Consider the following 20,530-nt stretch of genomic DNA (forward strand, 5'->3'; position numbering starts at 1 on the left):
TCCCTCGCGGTCTTCCTCAGAGTGGTCAGGTGATGTTGCTGTGGCAGTGAGTCCTGAGGAAGTGGGACTGTAGATGGCGCTGTCATCCCGCCTCCACTGGTTTGGAAGACAGCGCCAAAACCTGTTTAACACGTCAAAGCAATATCACGTGACTCTGAGGAACATCGCAGGAAGCAGAACAAACTGTGAGGTATGAAAACAAACTATACATACAGTTACTATACATACTATAGAACAGGGGTCCTCAACCCCCGAGCCACAGACCGGTACTGGGCTGTGGGTCGTTTGGTACCGGGCTGCAAAAGTGCACACCCCCCCTCCCTTTATGCATCTCTAAACCAGGACTAAACCAGGTCTAAATCAGGTCTAAACTAGGTCTAAACCAGGATTAAACCAGGTCTAAATCAGGTCTAAACTAGGTCTAAACCAGGATTAAACCAGGTCTAAATCAGGTCTAAACTAGGTCTAAACCAGGATTAAACCAGGTCTAAAACCAGGACTAAAACCAGAACTAAAACCAGGACTAAACCAGGTTTACACCAGGTCTAAACCAGGACTAAACCAGGTATAAACCAGATCTAAACCAGCACTAAACCACGACTAAACCAAAACTAAAACCAGAATTAAAACCAGGACTAAACCAGCTCTAAATCCAGCTCTAAAACCAGGTCTAAACCAGGTCTAAAATCAGAACAAAACCAGGTGAAAAAAAACGTGTCTAAAACCAGGTCTACACCAACTTTAAACCAGGTCTAAAACCATAAATAAAACAGTTCTAAACCAGGACTAAACCAGGTCTAAACCAGGACTAAACCAGGAATTAAAACCAGGAGTAACCCAGGACTAAAACAGGATTTAACTAGGACTAAACCCTGGTCTACAAAATATTGTCAGACATAAAGCCGGTTCGTGGCTCTAAAAAGGTTGGGGAGTACTACTATAGAACATCTGATGCAAAGCTATAACAGTCCCATGGAGACAAGCAGATAGTAGACCCTCCACCCCAACAAGATGCTAAGAAAAAGCTAATCAGTGGAGGACTGTTGTGTAAAAAAAGACAGTGGCTAAAGATAAGCTTCAATGTTTTGCAGAAATTGGGTCCGTCCGTGCTGGCTGGAGTGGCAGTTATGATCCTCCTAATCCCACTCAACGCTTTCATCGCTATGAAAACCAGAGCCTACCAGGTATCCCGCACTCACAGTCTCCAACTCACCACACAGCACATCACTGACCCTCTGTGTGTGCGTAGGTGGAGCAGATGCGCTACAAAGACGAGCGCATTAAACTGATGAACGAGATCCTGAATGGGATTAAGGTCCTGAAACTGTACGCGTGGGAGAAGTCCTTCATAGACAAAGTGTTAGCCATCCGACAGAAGGAGCTCCATGTGCTGCGCAAGACCGCCTTCCTGGGAGCACTGTCCACCATGGCCTGGACCAGCGCTCCTTTCCTGGTAATCTCTTGTTTTTCTTTAATTTTATTGTCCCTGTAGAGCAAGGGTCTCCAACCTATAGCTCAGGAGCCACCAGTAGCTCTCCACCTCCTTCTAAGTAGCTCGCCAAAGAATTTCTGAATTATAATTAACAAAAATTTGATGAATAGAATGACTATTAAAATTGTAAATGTATCATTTTCTTGCCTAACTTTACTTTCTGCACTAATAAATGGATAATGGTGTATGTTTTATAGACCTCTAACTGTTCCTATCTAAGGCCGTGGCTCTTAATTACAACATTTCTTGCAAACATTAAAATGAGCAGCTCTCTGGCATTTTAGTTTTGTAGGTAGCTTACCGGAGGAAACGAGGTTGGAGACCCCTGCTGTAGAGAAATTCGTCATTGCTTTAAAGGGCCTGTGTTACGCTATTTTCTGGTCCATGTTTTAATGTTGTTTCCTCATCAACAACATACCCAGAGTTGTGTTTCATTTCATTCACACAGACAAATCCTGCAGAGTTCTTCTCTCAAACAGAAAACAGTCTTTGCGATGTTTGTGATGATACAGGAAGTGCTCCACTATGTTTTTTAAATTCCATATACCTTAACTAGAATCATTTGAATAATTTTAGCCCTGGAATTGACAAGCTCCACTGAACAAAGGGTAAAAAGTAACTGTTAACGTAAAAACTACAGCTTTATGGAACAGAGCATTTTGAGCATTGGGGTTATTGATGGACTAATAATAAAGGGTTAGTCATATTCAGTTCAATTCAATCTTTATTTTGAACACATAATATCTGGTTCATAGTAGGGGTGTAACGGTACACAAAAATCATGGTTCGGTACATACCTCGGTTTTGAGGTCAAGGTTTGGTTCACTTTCGGTACAGTTTGGAAACAAAATGTGAAACCATTTGTGTTTTTATTAAACCAACTATTTGTTTTAACATTATATAAACAGGAAAATAAAATAAATGCAAAGTGCTGCTTGGTAATACTAATAAGTTAAAGAAAATATTCTCAAATAAACAACAAATGCATGAAATATTATAAAAAATAAATTCCTTGTAAACAGTAAACTAAACTTTTCAAAAAGTAAAGTGCAGCACTAACAGTTCCAGCATGAAGTTTTACTCAATCTTCATGTTTTTGGCCAGAAAAAACAACTTGTCCACAGTGTAAGTGCAGATCTGCAGCAGTTACAATGTCTCCAGCGACTGAAAATACACTTTCACAAGGGACAAAGGTCGTCCCAATAACGGACGAGTTCCCTTGTGAATATTAAATAGCCGAGCCTTCTGTGTAGCTGCACATTTGGTGGTGGAATGTAAATACACACAAATTGCGTGAACTCATTTGTGCCTTGTACTGAACCAAACATCCCATACCAAAACAGTTTGGCATGAATACATGCATCATTACACCCATAGTTCATAGTATAAGTAGATTAAAATAAGAAGAATACAAATTGAAATATACAGTGCATGTTATAATGTATACAGACTAAACCACCAGTGTGTCCACAGCTTAGAGCTGAATCTGACAGAGCTCCTCACAGGACACACTACAGCTTGAATGATTTGATTGTTCAGATTCATGGCTCTACACATAAATGTGACAAGACAGGATCTCACACCACAGTTAACAAACATTTCACTGGCACTACAAAACCTCGGCACTTGCAGTAATATTCTCTCAGAGTAAGAGGTCACTGTCAAACTCTGCAAACTCTTTTTCTTGTAGTTGTGCCAAAGATGTGCAGTATACAAGAGCGAGTGGAATCAAACGTGTGAATGAAACAAAACACAACTCCTTTTGCGTAATAAAGGACCTTTAACTTGGAAAACAGTGCAGCAAAGACACTGCTCCATTTCTCGATCAGGAGTACCTAGCTGGAGGATTAGCCTGCTATCCATGTTGACAGAAAAAACCAGAGCACCCTGAAGAAAGCCGCCCACCCAAGCAGAGAATGTGTGACCCTCCACACAGGAAGGTCATACCCATTCTGGAATTCCAATGTGGTACCTTCTTGCTGTGAGGCGACAATTCTCAAACCAATCACAGCAGGATGAATTCCTGTGTCTGTGTTCGGGATCGTTCACAGGACAAATGACAGGGCAGAGTTGTAGCGTGGGTAGAAGCCAAAGATGAAGAGCCCAAACACAAAACAAACACAGGGATGCCGACGTAATTACAGACTATCTTGGTCCAGAAGGAAGCGGTATTTGTGGAACAGTAGTGAAAGAAGTATTCATTGTTACTTAAGTGAAAGGAGATCGGAAATGTACTCAAGTAAAAGTATCACATGAAAAAATCTATTTAAGTAAAAGTGTAAAAGAGTAAAAGTAAAAGTATGAAAGTACCCATTTAAGAATCTACTGTTGGGTGATCAGGACTGAGACTAGGACTGATACCAGGACCGGACTGGACTGAGACCAGAGCCGAGACCAGGACCAGACCGGGACTGAGACCAGGGGCCTCATTTATAAAAAACTGCGCAGGAGTTGTCGTAAGTTAGTGCGTACGTCTGTAGCTACGAGAGGCGTGCGCCACGCAAACTCCATATTTAGAAAACCCACCGCACGCACCAAACCACGCAATCTTTGCTTTATAAATCCCACCTGCAACTAGAATTTGCGCATGTAAACCTACGTCACGTCACGCCCCCTCCACACCTCCACCTCACCATAAAAGGAGCAGGTAAAGTGACTGGTGAATGAGATTTCCCTGAACATGAGCCGATAATCAGTGAGGTTTGACCGAGACACGCGGGACAGAGGGAGGAGGAGGCTCCACGCAGCACCACGTGATCACGACAAACACTTTATTAAAGAGACTTTATTAAACAAGGTTTAATAAATAAATACAAAACTAAAAGTGACAACAATGACTCATCTGTTCATTTAATCATTTTTTATAATATTTAGGCAGCACATCTTTGCAGTAAAGCCCATGTGTTTTTTTCGCTGTTTCAAGAGTTTTATCGCTGTATTTTTAAGTCTGTCTATGAAGTGTGTGAGGACTGGCCCTGTATATTTATGCATATACACATAGATACGTGCACGCGCTGATCTGAATGGTCAAATTATGAGCGCGTGCGAGAGATTCAGATGCCCTCCCCTGGAGAGGGAAAGGAGCGAGGGAGGGACACGAGGACACGAGGACACAGATTTAACATGAAACACATCAGATACAGATGTTATTCTGCCAATTAAAGTCCACACGAAACATCCAAACTGCTGAACCTGTGAGTGTGGGTCTGGGTCTGTGAGTGTGAGTGTGGGTCTGGGTGTGAGTCTGGGTGTGAGTGTGGTCTGGTCTGTGAGTGTGTGGGTCTGGGGTCTGTCTGGAGTGTGGGTCTGTCTGGGTCTGGGTCTGGAGTGTGGGTCTGGGTCTGTGAGTCTGGGTCTGTGAGTTGGGTCTGTTCTGGGTCATACAGTCAGAGAGCAGCTCTCATGTGCAAGAGTTTCCCATTACACAAAAATGTAGGGAAGATTTTGGTTGGGGTCAGGTTCGGGCAGTGGGCTTCGTGTTGTCCGCAGACTCGGGTCACTCTGGCGCTCGGTGCGTAAAGACTAAAGTAAAAGTGTTAAAGTTTTGTTCATTAAATCAAAGTCTGGCTCCTGCTGCGTCCAAGGGAAGAGTTTTTCTCTCAGGTCGGGTCATTATTTCGTCCTCTGTGTTGGTCACAGTCTGTGTTCTATAGAAGTCTATGGTCGTGGTGTGGACTGTGGGACTCTGTGCTACACCGGGTCCGGGAACATAGAGTAGAACGTAGAGTTTAGAGGAGGTCCCGAGTTGGAGTAGAGTTAAGCAAAGAGCCACGCCTTAAGCGAGTTTTATAAATACTGCAGTTGGCGTAGGAAGCGCGCACGCACGGATTTTTGCGTAAGCAAGTTTTATAAATGAGGCCCCAGATCTAAACCAGGATTGAGACTGGGACACGACCAGGACTTAGACCAGGACCAGACCTGGACTGAGGCCAGGGCTGAGACCAGGACCAGACTAGGACTGAGACCGGGACTGAGACCGAGACTGACACCGGGACCAGACCAGGGCTGAGACCAGGACCAGACCAGGGCTGAGACCTTGTTTAGTTCTGTTTTAGACCTGTTTTAGTCCTGTTTTAGTCCTGGTTCAGTCTTGGTTGAGTCCTGGTTTAGTCCTGGTTTAATCCTGTTTTAGTCCTGGTTTAGTCCTGGTTTAGTCCGGCATTGTAGTTTAAGTCACAGAAACGAGAAAGGCCGTTGTCTGTTTTTTCCATTATTCATTTAAACACAAAATCTGAAACAAATCGTTATCCTTTTTTTTTGTGTGTGTGTGTATTTGTTTTTTCATTTTGGTTTTGGAGACAAATAATTTTAAAAATAGTTGTTTTTTCATTTTCTTATTTTTGCTTTTATTTTGAAACACTAATGAACGAATGATACACGGATTCACTGCAAACTGTTGAAAATGATCTCGTACTATTTATGTTTTTAAGACAGGAAAAATCAGCTTGAGCACTGTACACTGTACACTTTAAGAGGAAGTGTGTCAGCCGCTGGGAAAACGTGATACCAAATGAATCAGACATGACAGCTGTACATGCAGTGTGGCACCAGGCCAAGTAAAGCGCTGTTTGAAGCTTGACCATAACAGTCTGCTGGGCTGGGTGGAGTACAGTAGCAGAGTGTACTGTACTGTGGGTCCCAGACTTTGTTGTCTCAAGTAGTAGGGATGGGCGCTATAATGGGTCCAGTATCAGTATTGGCCCATATCAATACAGATTGCTCAATTCTGATATCAGCCAATGTTGAAGAGTAATACCAATATTCTTTTCTCTATTTTATTATTTTTTTTCTTGAAAAATTTTAAGGTGCACTATGTAACTTTTTGGTTGAACTTCTAGCACCTGCTTGTTTCTATGGATATGTCACTACTCTGCCTGGAATGTTCCACAGTATGACTTTAAACAGCTCTAGCTTACATTTATTTAATTACAGGTGGTTTTACAGCTCAGAACTACCTACAAAAACAGGCATTCTGACTAAGGATACAATGATACAGTTTTCCCATGATTCAGTATGTAGTATCTCAATACATGGGTCACGATATCAATTCAATTTCGACATGTTTTAAGACATGAAAAAGAAATTCTCATGAAGTTTTTTTTTTTTTTTTGGCTAATGAGTATAATATAATAACGCTATGATATTAATGAAACATTACATACATTACATTACAGTAGAACTACTGTAAAGTTGTAGTTTAATGTCATACTGTGAAGTGTTTTAGTTCAATTAGTTTAATGATTTACAGCTCAAAATTTTTATTCAGTGAAAATAAGAACAGACCTTTCTCAGGCTATTTTATATTTTATAATAAAATAAAATGAAAATTTAAGAGTCTGAGAAAAAGATTGTGGATATCGTGAGTTGTGTTGCGGTTGCAGTGCATATACGAGCGCACTTTATTAAAGCCAATGTAAAGCGAAAAGCGATTTTAGAGTATTTAAAAGTTAATATCTTTGTCACTTCTCGGTCAGTGTAAAATAAAAAGTAACTGAAAGGGAAAACCCTCTGTCAGAATATCTCAGCTGTAAGCCTGTATGGAGCTGTTTTCCTACTGTATCTGAGGAGGACGCTGCATTAATTATTTCCCTTTTTGACCAAAATAAATGGCGTCACAGTGAGTATGGAGGAACACGTGTGTATTGACCAAACACATGTATCGAATTGTGACACCAGTATCTACACGATTCGAGATTGAGCGGAGTCACCTCTCCACAGATCTAACCTGTAACTTGATCTGGTTTGGTCTCCATGAAGATAGAAAGGCTTAATGCCTTACCTTTAACTGCATTTCAAATTCAAACTCTGCTGAAACAAATGATCTTCCATACTCCATACTCTGTCGGTGCGAAGGTGGAGCAGATGCATTACAAAGACGAGCGCATTAAAGTGATGAACGAGATCCTGAATGGGATTAAGGTCCTGAAACTGTACGCATGGGAGACGCTCATTCTCCGTGTGCCCATTTTGGACTGACTAATGGCTCAAAATGGAAATAGAAGAGTGTTACTTGGCTGTATGTGACTAATGATTTTATATCCCAGCGAAATACATTTTGTTACTGTTATTTTCACAAAGGAGAAAAGTTCATTTATGAAGTTTACCTTAACCTAAGTGTGCACTGTGTAACTTTTCCAGTGAAGGGTCTGTCAAATGTTTCACAGTACGGCATTAAACCTTTCTATCTTCATTGAGACCAAACCAGACCAAGTTACCAGTCAGATCTGTGGAGAAGCGACGCCGGTCAATCAGAATGTCTTTCTATTTTTCTAGGTATTTTTGAACTATAAAACCACCTGCAATTGAATAAACGTAAAGTTGAGCTGTTTAATGTCACACTGTGGAACTTTCAAGGCAGAGCAATGACATGTTCATAGAAAGAAGCAGGTGAAAAGTTACAAAATGTACCTTTAACAAATTAACCTATGTATTTTAAAAGTTACATATCGTTATCCAGTACGCCCTAGACTTTATCCGACACCCAAAATACACCCTACATTTTGTACTGATAATCCTTTAGAATTAAAAAAAAAAAAAAAAAACTCGCTGGTCCTCTTCACCTGGAAGCAAATGCAGAATAAACCACAAAATAAACCAAAACCCAGATTTATTGGGAGGGATTGCTTTTTCACACTTAAAGCAATATGCCATAGTTTAAGTTATTCTGAAAGCACGCCTCTTTTACTGCGACTTATGTTAAATTAATTTCATAATTTAACAAATTTAACAAATGAATTATTTCGAAAGCCCTAATATGACGTGATTCCATCATTTGTAAATTGTGGGCCAATCAGGTGTTTCCAAATCCAACAAATTACCCTGAATGAGTTTATACATAAATAACTATCTATGTAATTTCCATTTTATGATATGCTGTGAAATGTATGAACAAGAATATAAAAGAAAAAAAAAAATTAGAATAATAAATCTGTTATATTTGTATATGTTGTTGTTGTAATGATACTGACATGCAAAGTCATCCAACAAAATCCATAACATTTATTCATAAGGATGTAAAATGTAGTAAACAAAGAAAATGTCATATTCAAATCAACATTACCTTTTAAAATCTGAAACCATTCCAGGTACCCTCAAGCAACTACTCGAGTACACCAAGTGGGGAAACAATGCAGTAGAACATTGAGTACTATACTACAACTGCTTTACAACATATGCAAAAACATATTCAAACATGCTGTACATACGTTTAACATCTGTAGCTGTCTACTTCCTCTCCTGAGTCCCCCCAAGTGAAATGTGATTATACATGTTCCAGTCCGTCGGATCCAGTCAAATAAGCAGGTGCAAAAAAATATATGTAGTTGGAGCGCTGGCTGGAGCACCACTAAGTGAAGTAACAATGTGGTGCTCACATCGGGGCATGTGAATGACGTGCCCTGATGTGAATGACGTGCCCTGATGTGAATGACGTGCCCTGATGTGAATGACGTGCCCTGATGTGAATGACGTGCCCTGATGTGAATGACGTGCCCTGATGTGAATGACGTGCCCTGATGTGAATGACATGCCCTGAGAAGACACAAGTCGACACGCATTGACATTTGACATGAAATAAAATTATAGCTAAGCATACCGTACCATATTTTTGGACAGTGGAAATTGTCAGTGCGCAATAAGTCAGTGCGCTTTATGTATTAATTCTGTTTCTGCTTACTGACCTCGAACTGACTTTATGTGGTACACGGCGCTCAAAAATCTGTCAAAATGTTTTAGTACAACTTTGGTAAGCGATGAAGCCGCTTAATACATTGTCCAAGCATTACGGCGTCTCTAGCCAGGAGCCTCACGGAGTAAAGTTTAGTTTAGTTAGTTTCAAACCTGCACATACAATTTACAACATAACAATACAAATGCAGATACAAACATGCAGGTTTGAAAAGGGGGTGGATAATGGATTTCCAATCCCCTCCCACATTTGACAGAACAACACTTCAAGTTAGTATATCATACATGAAAAGACAAGACAAAACAAACATTTAAAGATTTTTCATGTCTGAAAAATTTCACATGAACCATCTCCAATGCAGCAGAAGCACAGAACAGACTCACCATCAGCAGAACATCCTCTGTCACAGAAAGAACACTCACATTCCCCTGAGTCGTGTCCTTTAATGCGCCTTGTAATCCGGTGCACCTTATGTATGAAAACAGATGAGAGAATTCAGCATTATTGATATTGCGCCTTATAGTCCGGTGCACCTCATAGTCTGAAAAATACAGCATTTGATATAAAGTTTTCTGTTGTTTTCTATATGGATATGTCAGCCATTTTCTGTCTGAAGTGCAGTCTGAAGCATTATACTGGCAATAAGCAGACCAAAAGAAAAGAAATCCTCAGATACTGAAAATGATACTGGATATCAGCTTCTAAATATCAGTTCAGCCGATATCCTGGTTGCACATACTGTATAAACTGGACTATTCAGTACTGGTTGTAGTTGGTCTGGAAAGTCTCATAATGTTTGAACTTTTATTTATACAAAGCTGTCCTGTGGTTACTTGAAAGATTAATAACAGCCACATAGAACATTTGGATCAGTTGTCTTATTTCGTTTTTGTTTAAAGGAAATTGCTCTGCCTGGAATGTTCCACAGTGTGACATTAAACAGCTCTACTTTACATTTATTCAATTACAGGTGGTTTTATAGCTCAGAAACACCTTGAAAAACAGACATTCTGACTGTGGGCAGGGTTGCCTCTCCACAGATCTGACCTAGGCTTTATTCTATACTGTGAAACATTCCAGACAAAGCAATAACATCTTCACAGAGAAAAGCATTTGATGGATTGAAATCGGCGTTGTAACTGAAAACGCTGAATCATTGCATCTCTAAACAAAAGTACAAAGCAGCGTTTGTGTACAAATGAGGGTAGATCAGAGCAATGACGTCTTGAATACAGGAAAATAAAGGTCATTCAACCATGCATGAATCATTCTAATCACAACTTCAAGTGGTTAAATGAGAATAGAATTAACACTTTAACACATTTAACAAACAATTAACACGACGCAGGTAAAAGGTCTACGAAGTTAATGCCGCACAATATGTATCCTTTTTTTTTAAAAAAAATGACTCCCAAGACCTTGACCCTGACCAAGTAAAGTAAATAGAGCACTTCTGTTTCCATAGCTTTACTGTTAGAGGTAGTCGACCATGCAGATGTTTGGAAATAAGTGACCATACAGTAGACGGCATGGAAACGTCATAGCAACATCCAACAGCCCATAACTCAGAACAGCATCATAAACATTAATGAGCCATAGAAGTGTTTGATTTATGTACAGTTTGAAGGTGCTGTGCCTGATTTTTACTCTCTTAAAAGTGTGATAAACAAAACTAAGAAATTATTTGGACCAGTGCAAAGAGTTTACAAGGAACTACTTACCTTATGCATTCCAAGCATTAATCCAAGCTTTAAATTAGAGCCAAAACTGCAATATATCCATATCATATTTTTATTCTTATTTATGTTTATGTTTATTTTAAAAACTTTACTAACTTTACTTTTTGGAGCTATCGATCATGTTATAATGGTGTTCTCTCATCAAAAGCATGCCTGAAGCGTAGGACTGGGTATCATTAAGAAGTTGCCGATACAATACATACCTTGATACAGTGAGTTTACAATTTGATACAATTCAATACGATATATTTCAAATCAATTTGATACAGTTCAGCAGAAAATAAAGGCTAAATCATGTTAAATCACTTTCATATGAAACACAAACATTATTTGTCTAAATCAGGGGTGCGCAATACGTCGATCCCGATCTACCAGTCGATCGCCAAGGTCGTGTGGGTAGATCGCCGTGTCTCGTCTCGGACTCGCGTTTGGACTCGGTCTTGTCTCTCACTCAAGGTCTGACGCTCAACAAGTGTGATCATATTTCATTACGGCCGCTGCTGTTGGTAATAAACTTGTAGCGGGTGCAGGAGCGTGTGGGGCGTCTCAGTGCAGCCTGTGCGCTCATTTGAAACCCGCGGAGACTCTACGGCGCATCACAAACACACACGCTCCCTATGCACGGCTCGTCTGCGACAGCGTGTGCCCTCGTGTACCAGCGTGCATCACAGGGCAGGTTCAACTTCCTAAACATCCTACCTGTCCATCTGCCTCACGTCAGCACGCCGCCCCTCGCCTTTTCACGCTCTCGCTCCTTCCTGCGTACAGCGAACACAAGCCCCTCCCACAGTGCGGCTGATTAGAAGAACAAGACCAAACGTGAAGCAAAAAAAGTCTAAATTTGTGTTCCAGTGTTGGCACAAAGCAGGTCTACAGCATAGAGCGGATCTACAGAACAGACCTACTGCCACATTTGGCTGAAGTTTGTCTAACAAAAGTGCACAAATGCATCTGTGTTTGTCACGATGTGCGTTTGGTTTGGTAAATGTGCAGAGGCTGTAACTCCAGTTTGGAACTTTAAAAAACAGGTTTAAAAAATCTTCCTTCACTTTTTTCACAGTTTTGTGTAAAGTGCCAGAGGAAGTTCTCTTAAAGAAGAGGTTCTCAAACTGTGGGTGAGGCTCCAAAAAAGGGGCACAGAGTGTTTCAGTGCAGTTTGCTTGGCTTTGTATTAGGTAGATCATTTTGACTTGGTCATTTTGTAAGTAGCTCACATGCTGAAAAAGTGCGAGCACCTCTGGTCTAAATAGTATAGCAACAACGATGTGACATAGGTTTCTTATCTAATATGTGGAGTGCTTGTTTGGACAAACTTTGCAGAGGTTGCATTGCAGAGTTTTTTGCCAGTGCACATAAAATGCAAAAATATCATTGAATGTATAAAAAGCTTGACAGCATTTGAACTCATTTGGAGACGTATGAATCTAAACTGAGACAAATTACATTTCACAGTTTATAATATGATTGCATATTATGGCTAGTAAAAATCAAGCATGATGAGCTAGTACATGACCGTAAGTAATAAAGGAGCCTATATGATCAAATTGCAGTTAGAAGAAGGACTTCATAAGACCATAGAGCAGATCAAACCATCACATTTCTTATGTAACACCTTACGTCTGTCACTATTCTTTCTATCTCATTACTTCTTCCAATTCACACCACGTCTGCTAATTAAACTCCTATTCAAACGCATATAATAGAGGCCTATCTAATGTACTTTTTCACCACTTTACCTTCAAAGTTCTTTCATCCCTAAATATCAACGGGTTTTGTGTGCACAGGTTGCCTTGACGACGTTTGCCGTTTACGTGACGGTAGATGAGAACAACGTATTGGATGCGGAGAAGGCCTTTGTGTCTCTGTCTCTCTTCAACATCCTCCGGTTTCCTCTCAACATGCTCCCCCAAGTCATCAGCAGCATGGTGCAGGTAGGCAGCTCGAAACGCAGTCATGGAAGATTTGATCATTCTCTTATTTTGACTTATTTCAGTGGGATTATAACTATTGTAAATATAAATTGTATTTTTACACAAATCAAGGAGCAATTTGAAAAGAAAAGTTGGAAAGTATGTTGAAAAAAGTAGGCAGGAAGTAGAGAATTCTAAATATATTGATGACATAACTCTAGGGAGAATTCCACCAATATAGCCAGTCCATCTGAACTTTACAAACATTGCACTGGTTCATGTCTTTATCACAGTTTGAGTTTTGTTTGGTTTTTTTACTTTTTAATTGTAGAAAAATACAATAACTGGATTAGAGTATTGTTTGTGGAGAATAAATTGTTGATTTTGTTCATATTTGGACCTAAAATGGGCCGTAGAGACATTTTCAATCACTGATGAGGAGAAAAAAATCAGTTTGTCAACTGGACAAAAGTTAGTCTCCTTCTTCAGTTCTGGTCAGATGCTGGTGGACACTTCCTTATATCTGTTATAAGTGTCCATCAGCATTCTGACTAGAACTGAAGAAGCAGCTTGGATGAGCTGCAAAACGTATTCAACCAAACTTAATTTTTGTTCAGTCGACAAACTGATTTTTTTTCTCCTTGCCATGGATTCTACCTGGACGACTGAGGGATTCTTAACATATTTTCAATCACTATTAGCTTCAAGACAAAAAACAGGCTAGTTTACAGACCTGAGTGTTCACACAGGACTAGAATTACCTGAGGACTTTTGAGTTTGCAGAATTACAGAAGGTCAAATTCAGTGAATTTTTTTACAGACATTTTTACACATGGACAATTCGCACAGGACTAGAAACACAGATGACAATTATAATTATTAGGGGTGTACAAAAATATTGAAATATCGATATATCAAATGGTTTAATATGATGATACAGTATCGATATCATGGGCTGCTATATCAATATATCACCAAGAGTATTTTTTGGTATATTTTACTAAATCATTTTGTTACAGTGCTACAGTTTTGGTGTTTGTTTAGAGGAAGGAAGCTCATTTATGCAACACATTTGACATTTTCACTGTTTGTGTTTCTTATGAACTTTGCACAAGAAGTGGTTTAACAAAGACTTTTAGTATCACAGCCATGATTTACCCTTTGTTTTTTACTGAATCATATCAAATCGATTTGAAATCTATTGCATCAAATCAAAAGTGAACTGTATCGAGATTTGTATCATATCGGCAACTTCTTAATAATACCCAGCCCTAGTAATTATTGCAATTTACAAGGGGACCCTCTGGTATATGTATGAATAGGGCTTATGTAACACTTTGAACCACAAAATGAATTGTTATCATTTTTTTGTACATTCTAGAACTTTTGCTAAATCACAGATATGGAACTCCCTAGCGAGAAGTAAAATTTAAAACCTTAACAAACGGCCAAATTGGGAAAACGAACTGGACTTCTTAACTGAATCTTAACTGTGTTTTAGTTAAATGAGTAGTTTAAAGCTGTCAGTGGCACTTTAATGGGGAGATAATCATAATAATGTGCTAGAACATGGTGGGAAAGGGTCTGTATAATTCTGTGGGAGAATCGGAGACATTCAAGCAACCTGACATTTTAGATTATTTATACTGACACAGAATATGTTGAACTTTGTACCGTTTTTTTTTTTTTTTTTTTGTTCAGATCAGAAAATAACGTCATATGGGCCTTTTAAATTAAGGGTCATGTTTAACAATTTTGGTTAAGGTTGCTCTCATGGAAATTAATATAGTATGTATGTTTCCACAAAGCATGGAGAATGTGTGTGTTTATGTTTGTTATTGTAACTCATAATCTTCTTGAACTATACTTTTAAATGTATGTCTAAATAAAAAAGTGCTCTATAATGACATGAAAAAGCATTCCATTTGACTTGTTGGAGCGTGAACCGTGCCTAGACCCTGCTCTGTGTTTTGTTTGGCAGGCCAGCGTTTCACTGAAGAGGATCCAGAATTTCCTGAGTCATGATGAGCTGGATCCAGAGTCTGTGGACAGAAAAGGATCAGGTACAACAACAACTAAAGCATCCTCTTACTTGAGTAAATGTTTTGGTTACTCTTCCCGCTGTGAGTCTAGAACAGGCTCTGTGCACGATCTAGATCACTGTGTCTCAAAGCTAACAGCACTTTTATTCAAATCCTAAAACATAATGTAAACAGCCTATTAGACTACCCCATTATTTATATGTGTAAAATCCTCAGTTTGTGGTGTTGAATCTTTATTATGCCTGAAAATGTCTTTTTGTGTTGGCATTGAGACATAAACATCTCTCTTCCTGAACACAGAAGTGTCCTCCGCTCAAGTATTCATTTGACTTGAGCAGTTTTTAACATGTTTTCAATCACATCCACTCACAGCTCTCTACTCACTGCCTAGTTCTTACAATTACTCCTATTTACTAGTTGTACTGTTACTCGTTGTAATATTGTTTTACTCTTACTTGAGTTTCTTTGAATTCTACTTTGTACTTTTCGGGTGCATATGTACAACATCAAATATGTGATGCAGCATCAATGGAATCATGAAACAAAATAACTAAATATTTGAATCCTCAAAGTCGACAGCCTTACAAACCTTTGGTCTTCTCTCAGTGAGCTTCAGGATGAAGTGACCTGAAATGGTTTTCATTTCACTGTGTGCCTTGTCAGGGTCAAAAGAAATAATAAAGTAAAAGGTGAACATTTATATTCATTGGTTCATAAAACTCTAATAAACATGTAAAACCAGTTTTTAATTATTTTTAATGAGTTAGTTTGTTTTGTTCACTGCATTCCATACATGTTCATTCATAGCTGTGATGCTCCCAGTGAGAATCTATTATGTAAATACAGTAACTTTAAAAAAGAAATGAGGTGTGTCCTGCAGAATCCTGTCTTAGTCATAGTGTACAAATGTGAGGACACGTTAGTCTTTCCTGTTCAAACAGTCATTCTCTCTCCTCAGAGTTTGCTGCTACCATCATCAATGGGAAATTCACGTGGGACAAACAGGATACACCAGTTTTGCACAAGTATGTAAACGAAATGATACTGCTTACTCATGCTTATGTAGTACTTATGTAGTACTATTCTAACCTGTGTGCTATTATTATTTTTTGTAAGTTAACTTATTTTGAAAAAAATCACTGACAAATGGGGAAGGGCAATATATATCTTTACTTCAACTTAAGATACATTTGTGGGTCTTGCAAATATTGTTAAATATCGGTATTGGGAAATATCAGTTATCCACCGGAGTCCGATAATTCCAGGTGTTTTACTACACATAAACCCCATGAAAACATTCATTCTTACCATGAGAAGTGTCGCCTCTCCATAGATCTGACCTGTAATTTGGCTTGAAGACCTTCATCTGTTTAATGCCATACTGCAGAAAATTCTGTAGAGCAATAAGTTTTCCAGACCAAAATGCCATAACAATTAGCAAAAAAAACATTATGTAAAGTTAATTGTAAAGTACCGTATTTTCCTTGGCGATTAGGCGCAGTTTTAAGCCTCCAAAAACCACTGCGCACCTTATAATCCGGAGCGCCTTTTATATGAATTTCCGCAAGTGTTCCAGTACAACTTCAGTAAACGACAAAGCCGCACCACTTGCAGTATTACGGCTACCGTAGTCAGGAGCATCGTGGAGAAATACGTACTGTGATTCCTCATTTTTCCTGTGGACGAGGAAAAGATGAGCAACTGGCTGCGAGAATTTTACCTTAAGAGACCGGATGGCTTTTTCCACACATCTCCGTCCCTATTGATCTGCGACTCCAGCGCAGTAACAGATTGTTGTCCAGACGCAGCCGCGATTCATTTTCAAATTATTTTACCAACAATGGCCAATACAGAGAATGTGATACACGAAGATCAGAGCAAGAACCAGTGAGCGAACATGTGGCTCCAGAGTGAGTCAAAATTGGGGGTGTGTATGTCTGTTCAGGACCTGCACGCACAGAGACGACCCGGTGTTCCCCGGGATCATGTAGGAACCAGCATTTGTTATTTTAGGCTTTAATTAACCAAATAATTTTATGGCAATAGCCTATTCAATTGATACAACTTAAAAAAGTCCCTGCTTTTAGCCTAGTGTGAGAAATACAGTCGGACTAGATCCAAACCAGAGTCCTGAACCAGCGGGAGCAGCTCTTGAGTTTCGTTTACCGCGCCTTATAGTTCGGTGCGGTTTATATGTGAAAAAAGTTCGGGAAAACAACAGTGCGTCTTATAACCCGGAAAATACGGTACTTTAATTGCAACTGAATTTACAATGTAGGTTTAAAAAGTAGGACTCTGTTTAAGTATAAATATGATGAACTAATACAAGAAACCCAAATGATCAGGTTCAACATTTGTGCTTTTACCTTTTGGATATTTCACGCTGATCACGCTGGGAGGTTCTGCATGCGTCCCTATGGCGGAATAATTAGCTGTTACAACAGTGGCACAATCCACACATTAGCAAACACAGCCAAAAAAGTTTTAAGACGGTGAGAAGAAAGAGTGCCAGCTGTGTGACAGAGCTTCAGACAGAGCAGTGCCTCCAGTTATAGCACCAGCCACCCAGGATGTGTTGATGACATGAGTTTTGTTAGTGTTTGGGAGTCACATGGTTCAGGCCTGTGAGTATGTGCTTGCTTTGTGTTGCAGCATTAACATGATGGTGCCTCAGGGCTCTCTGCTGGCCGTGGTGGGTCATGTGGGCTGTGGGAAGTCCTCGCTCATCTCGGCTCTGCTCGGGGAGATGGAGAAACTGGAGGGAGAGGTGTCTGTGCGGGTAAGACTGTGATCGTACCGTAGAGTGTATTTATGAATGGACATAACTAACCCACTATCTGCCACTTTTGAAATTCATTTTGTATTGAAAAAACATCTCCCCTCTCTGTGTAACTGCTGCTGTCAGACTCCTCATTTTAAAAAGCTCACATTTACCTGCTCTACATGGTCCTGTTGTTTTTATTTCGCTATTTTGGTTGATAATAGATCTTAGCACTGGGCAGTATGATGGATTTTCGTTGTCATATTGATTGATCCTGATTTCATTTGTCTTTTTTGTGAATGAAAAAACAAAAATGGCTTTCAATATAAATATTCTGAACATGATCAAACCATACTAAATACACAATTAGATCTGATCTTTTAGTCATGTTGGAATGTTGTTTGAGAGTTTGTTTCATTCTTTCATCCACACATTTGAGTGTTTCTTTACTTTTAGTCTGACTCCATCTCCAAAACTCAAAATGCTCTGTTCCACCTTGTGATGTCATGTAGTGGTAGTTTTCAAGTTAACAGATATTTTTTACCTCATGTTCAGTAGTTTGTCAATTCCAAAGCTAAAATTGTCCAAATAATTCTAGTGATGGTGTGTGTAGTTTAAAAACACAGTGGAGCACTTCCTGCATTACAACATGACATCACAAGGTGAAACAGAGTGTTTTCTGTTTGAGAGAAAAAAACAGCCTAAATCTAAAGGGTTTGTGGAGGAAACAACAATATAACAGAGCATAATATGGGTCCTTTAAAGCCCTACTATGGAAAATTCAAGGCAAGAAAATCTTTTCCATGGAGATCTTTTCCCAGAAAAGTTCTGCAGTGCAAGGTGCAGTATGTAACATTCTGGAGGTGGCATGATTCCATTGAAAAAGAAAGCTAAAACTAGGACTGGGTGTCATTAAGGCGAGTGGTTCACACTCAGGCTTCACAGGAAGAAAGTTCCAGATTTGATCCTCGGGATTTTCTGTGTGGAGTTTGCATGCAAAAGTCCTCCAGCTAAGGCAGTCCTGACCAAGCCTAGCAACAAGATCATGGAGATGGGTCTCCAGTGCCCCATGTGCTGCCCACGGCCCCTGAAAGGATGGATGAAATGCAGAGGACAATTTACCTACAGGAACAATAAAGCACTACAAAACAAAAACAAAACAAAGGCTTTGGGGCCCACTTATTCATGATTATATCCCTTTAAAGACTGACAAAGTGCTTTTTGTTTAGTGCGTCTTATTAACTAGAAGAACACATCAAACTGTGGCACTGGTCATTGCTTCTACGAGCAACAAACCCATTGTAATCGACCGTGAAAATATCAAATGTATTGCATAAATGAGTTTCCTTTGTCCAAACAAGCAACAAAGCTGAACATGCTTTATATCATTTTTCTAAAAAGTTACATACTGTAACTAAAAAGTTACATACTGTGGTGTTAAAAATAGTCACTGATATCTTTCTACGGTTCAGAGGAAAGGCTATAAATCTGAAGTTTGAACATTATCGTAAACATTCACTGTATCATATATATGGGCCATCTAAGTAAAAGTATTTAAGTACCCCTTTAAAAATGTACATAAAAAGTGCTAAGTATTTTGTGCAGACTTTGAGATCTAATAAAGCTTCAGATGTAGTGATTTTGATAAAGATTTATGTGGAGTTGTGCTCAACAGAAACAACTGAATCAATTATTTTTTGTAGCTGTTTTATTTGTATATTTTTGTTTGCTTAAACTCTGAACATGTTAAAAATAAACCCTCAGCCTTTTCAGAAGGTCTCAGTCAAAAATAAAAAATACATTTACTTTTCAGTCCAGTTAAAAAATAGTGAAGTACAAAGTACAGATACATGCTCTCAAATGTGGTGAAGTAAAAGTTGTGTCATTTTTTTTTTTTTTTTTTTGTCACCTAAGTACTGAACATTTCTACTTTCACTTCATTACATTCCACCACTGCTTACATCCACTGGTATAAATATGTTCTATATAATGTCCTGTGAGTGGAAGCTGCCTCACATGTGTTTCCTGCGCAGGGCTCCGTGGCCTATGTCCCTCAGCAGGCCTGGATCCAGAACGCCACCCTGAGGGACAACATCCTGTTTGGGAAACCCTACCAAGAGGCCAAGTACCGCTGTGTACTGGAGGCCTGCGCTCTCACCCCTGACCTGGAAGTACTGCCTGGAGGAGACATGACTGAAATAGGAGAGAAGGTACACACACGCCTCCTCACATTAACACCGCCCCTTCAGTCGATGCTTTTAAATCTCGTTTAAAAACACACTTTTACTTAGTGGATTTTAACACAGCGTGAAAATTGTGAGGTCCTCTGACTGTCTTTTATTGATTTTATTTTCTAATTTTTAGGGCTGGACAAAAATTTTAAAAAATCTTAATCACATTAATCACATGAGTTATTGTGATTAATCGCATGTTATACGCAAAACCCAATAATGAATTCAAAAGTGCCGTTTAATGCATTTTATTGGAAATGTAAACGAAAATGCCACACATCTGTTGGCAAACAGCATGTTTTTATACAGTAGCAGGGCACTAGTCTGTAAAGTCCATGTTTATACTTCTTCCTTGAGAGAACCTCACTGAATGCATGTTGGTCACTGAATCACTTTCAGTGCAGTTTGTCAATTCCTAGAATTTGATTTAACAAATTCAATTGAATAGTAAAGTGTATGTGATTGTGTGTGTGAGTGTATGTGATCAGCATTTAAATACAAAAAAGAACAGTAAAATAAAAGTATGCAGTGTAAATCTCAGCTGAAACAATCTAATCAAATTAATACAAAACTGAAATGTATTGCCACTGCTAGGGCATCAGTGTTATCCTGTTATCCTGTTTGATATAAAAATGAGAATCTCAGTCAAAAACGGTACCCAAAAAACA

The 20,530-nt window shown here is 39.2% G+C and overlaps 1 protein-coding gene across 5 annotated transcripts in view; it reads left to right on the plus strand.

Annotated features, from left to right (window-relative positions):
• abcc3 (ATP-binding cassette, sub-family C (CFTR/MRP), member 3) overlaps positions 1-20,530 on the plus strand; it is a 124,761-nt gene that overhangs the window by 75,189 nt on the left and 29,042 nt on the right. For all 5 annotated transcript variants that reach the window (XM_055150111.1, XM_020919219.2, XM_055150108.1 and 2 more), the window contains exons 11-17: positions 1,092-1,184; positions 1,250-1,453; positions 12,703-12,849; positions 14,810-14,891; positions 15,829-15,895; positions 17,523-17,649; positions 19,665-19,841. In XM_055150111.1, the coding sequence (XP_055006086.1) occupies positions 1,092-1,184; positions 1,250-1,453; positions 12,703-12,849; positions 14,810-14,891; positions 15,829-15,895; positions 17,523-17,649; positions 19,665-19,841 (897 nt within the window). The remainder of the gene's footprint in view (positions 1-1,091; positions 1,185-1,249; positions 1,454-12,702; positions 12,850-14,809; positions 14,892-15,828; positions 15,896-17,522; positions 17,650-19,664; positions 19,842-20,530) is intronic.

This window comes from Boleophthalmus pectinirostris, unplaced genomic scaffold (assembly GCF_026225935.1).
Source record: "Boleophthalmus pectinirostris isolate CB_2022bp ecotype Guang Dong unplaced genomic scaffold, ASM2622593v1 HiC_scaffold_14, whole genome shotgun sequence".
Classification (NCBI taxonomy): domain Eukaryota; kingdom Metazoa; phylum Chordata; class Actinopteri; order Gobiiformes; family Gobiidae; genus Boleophthalmus; species Boleophthalmus pectinirostris.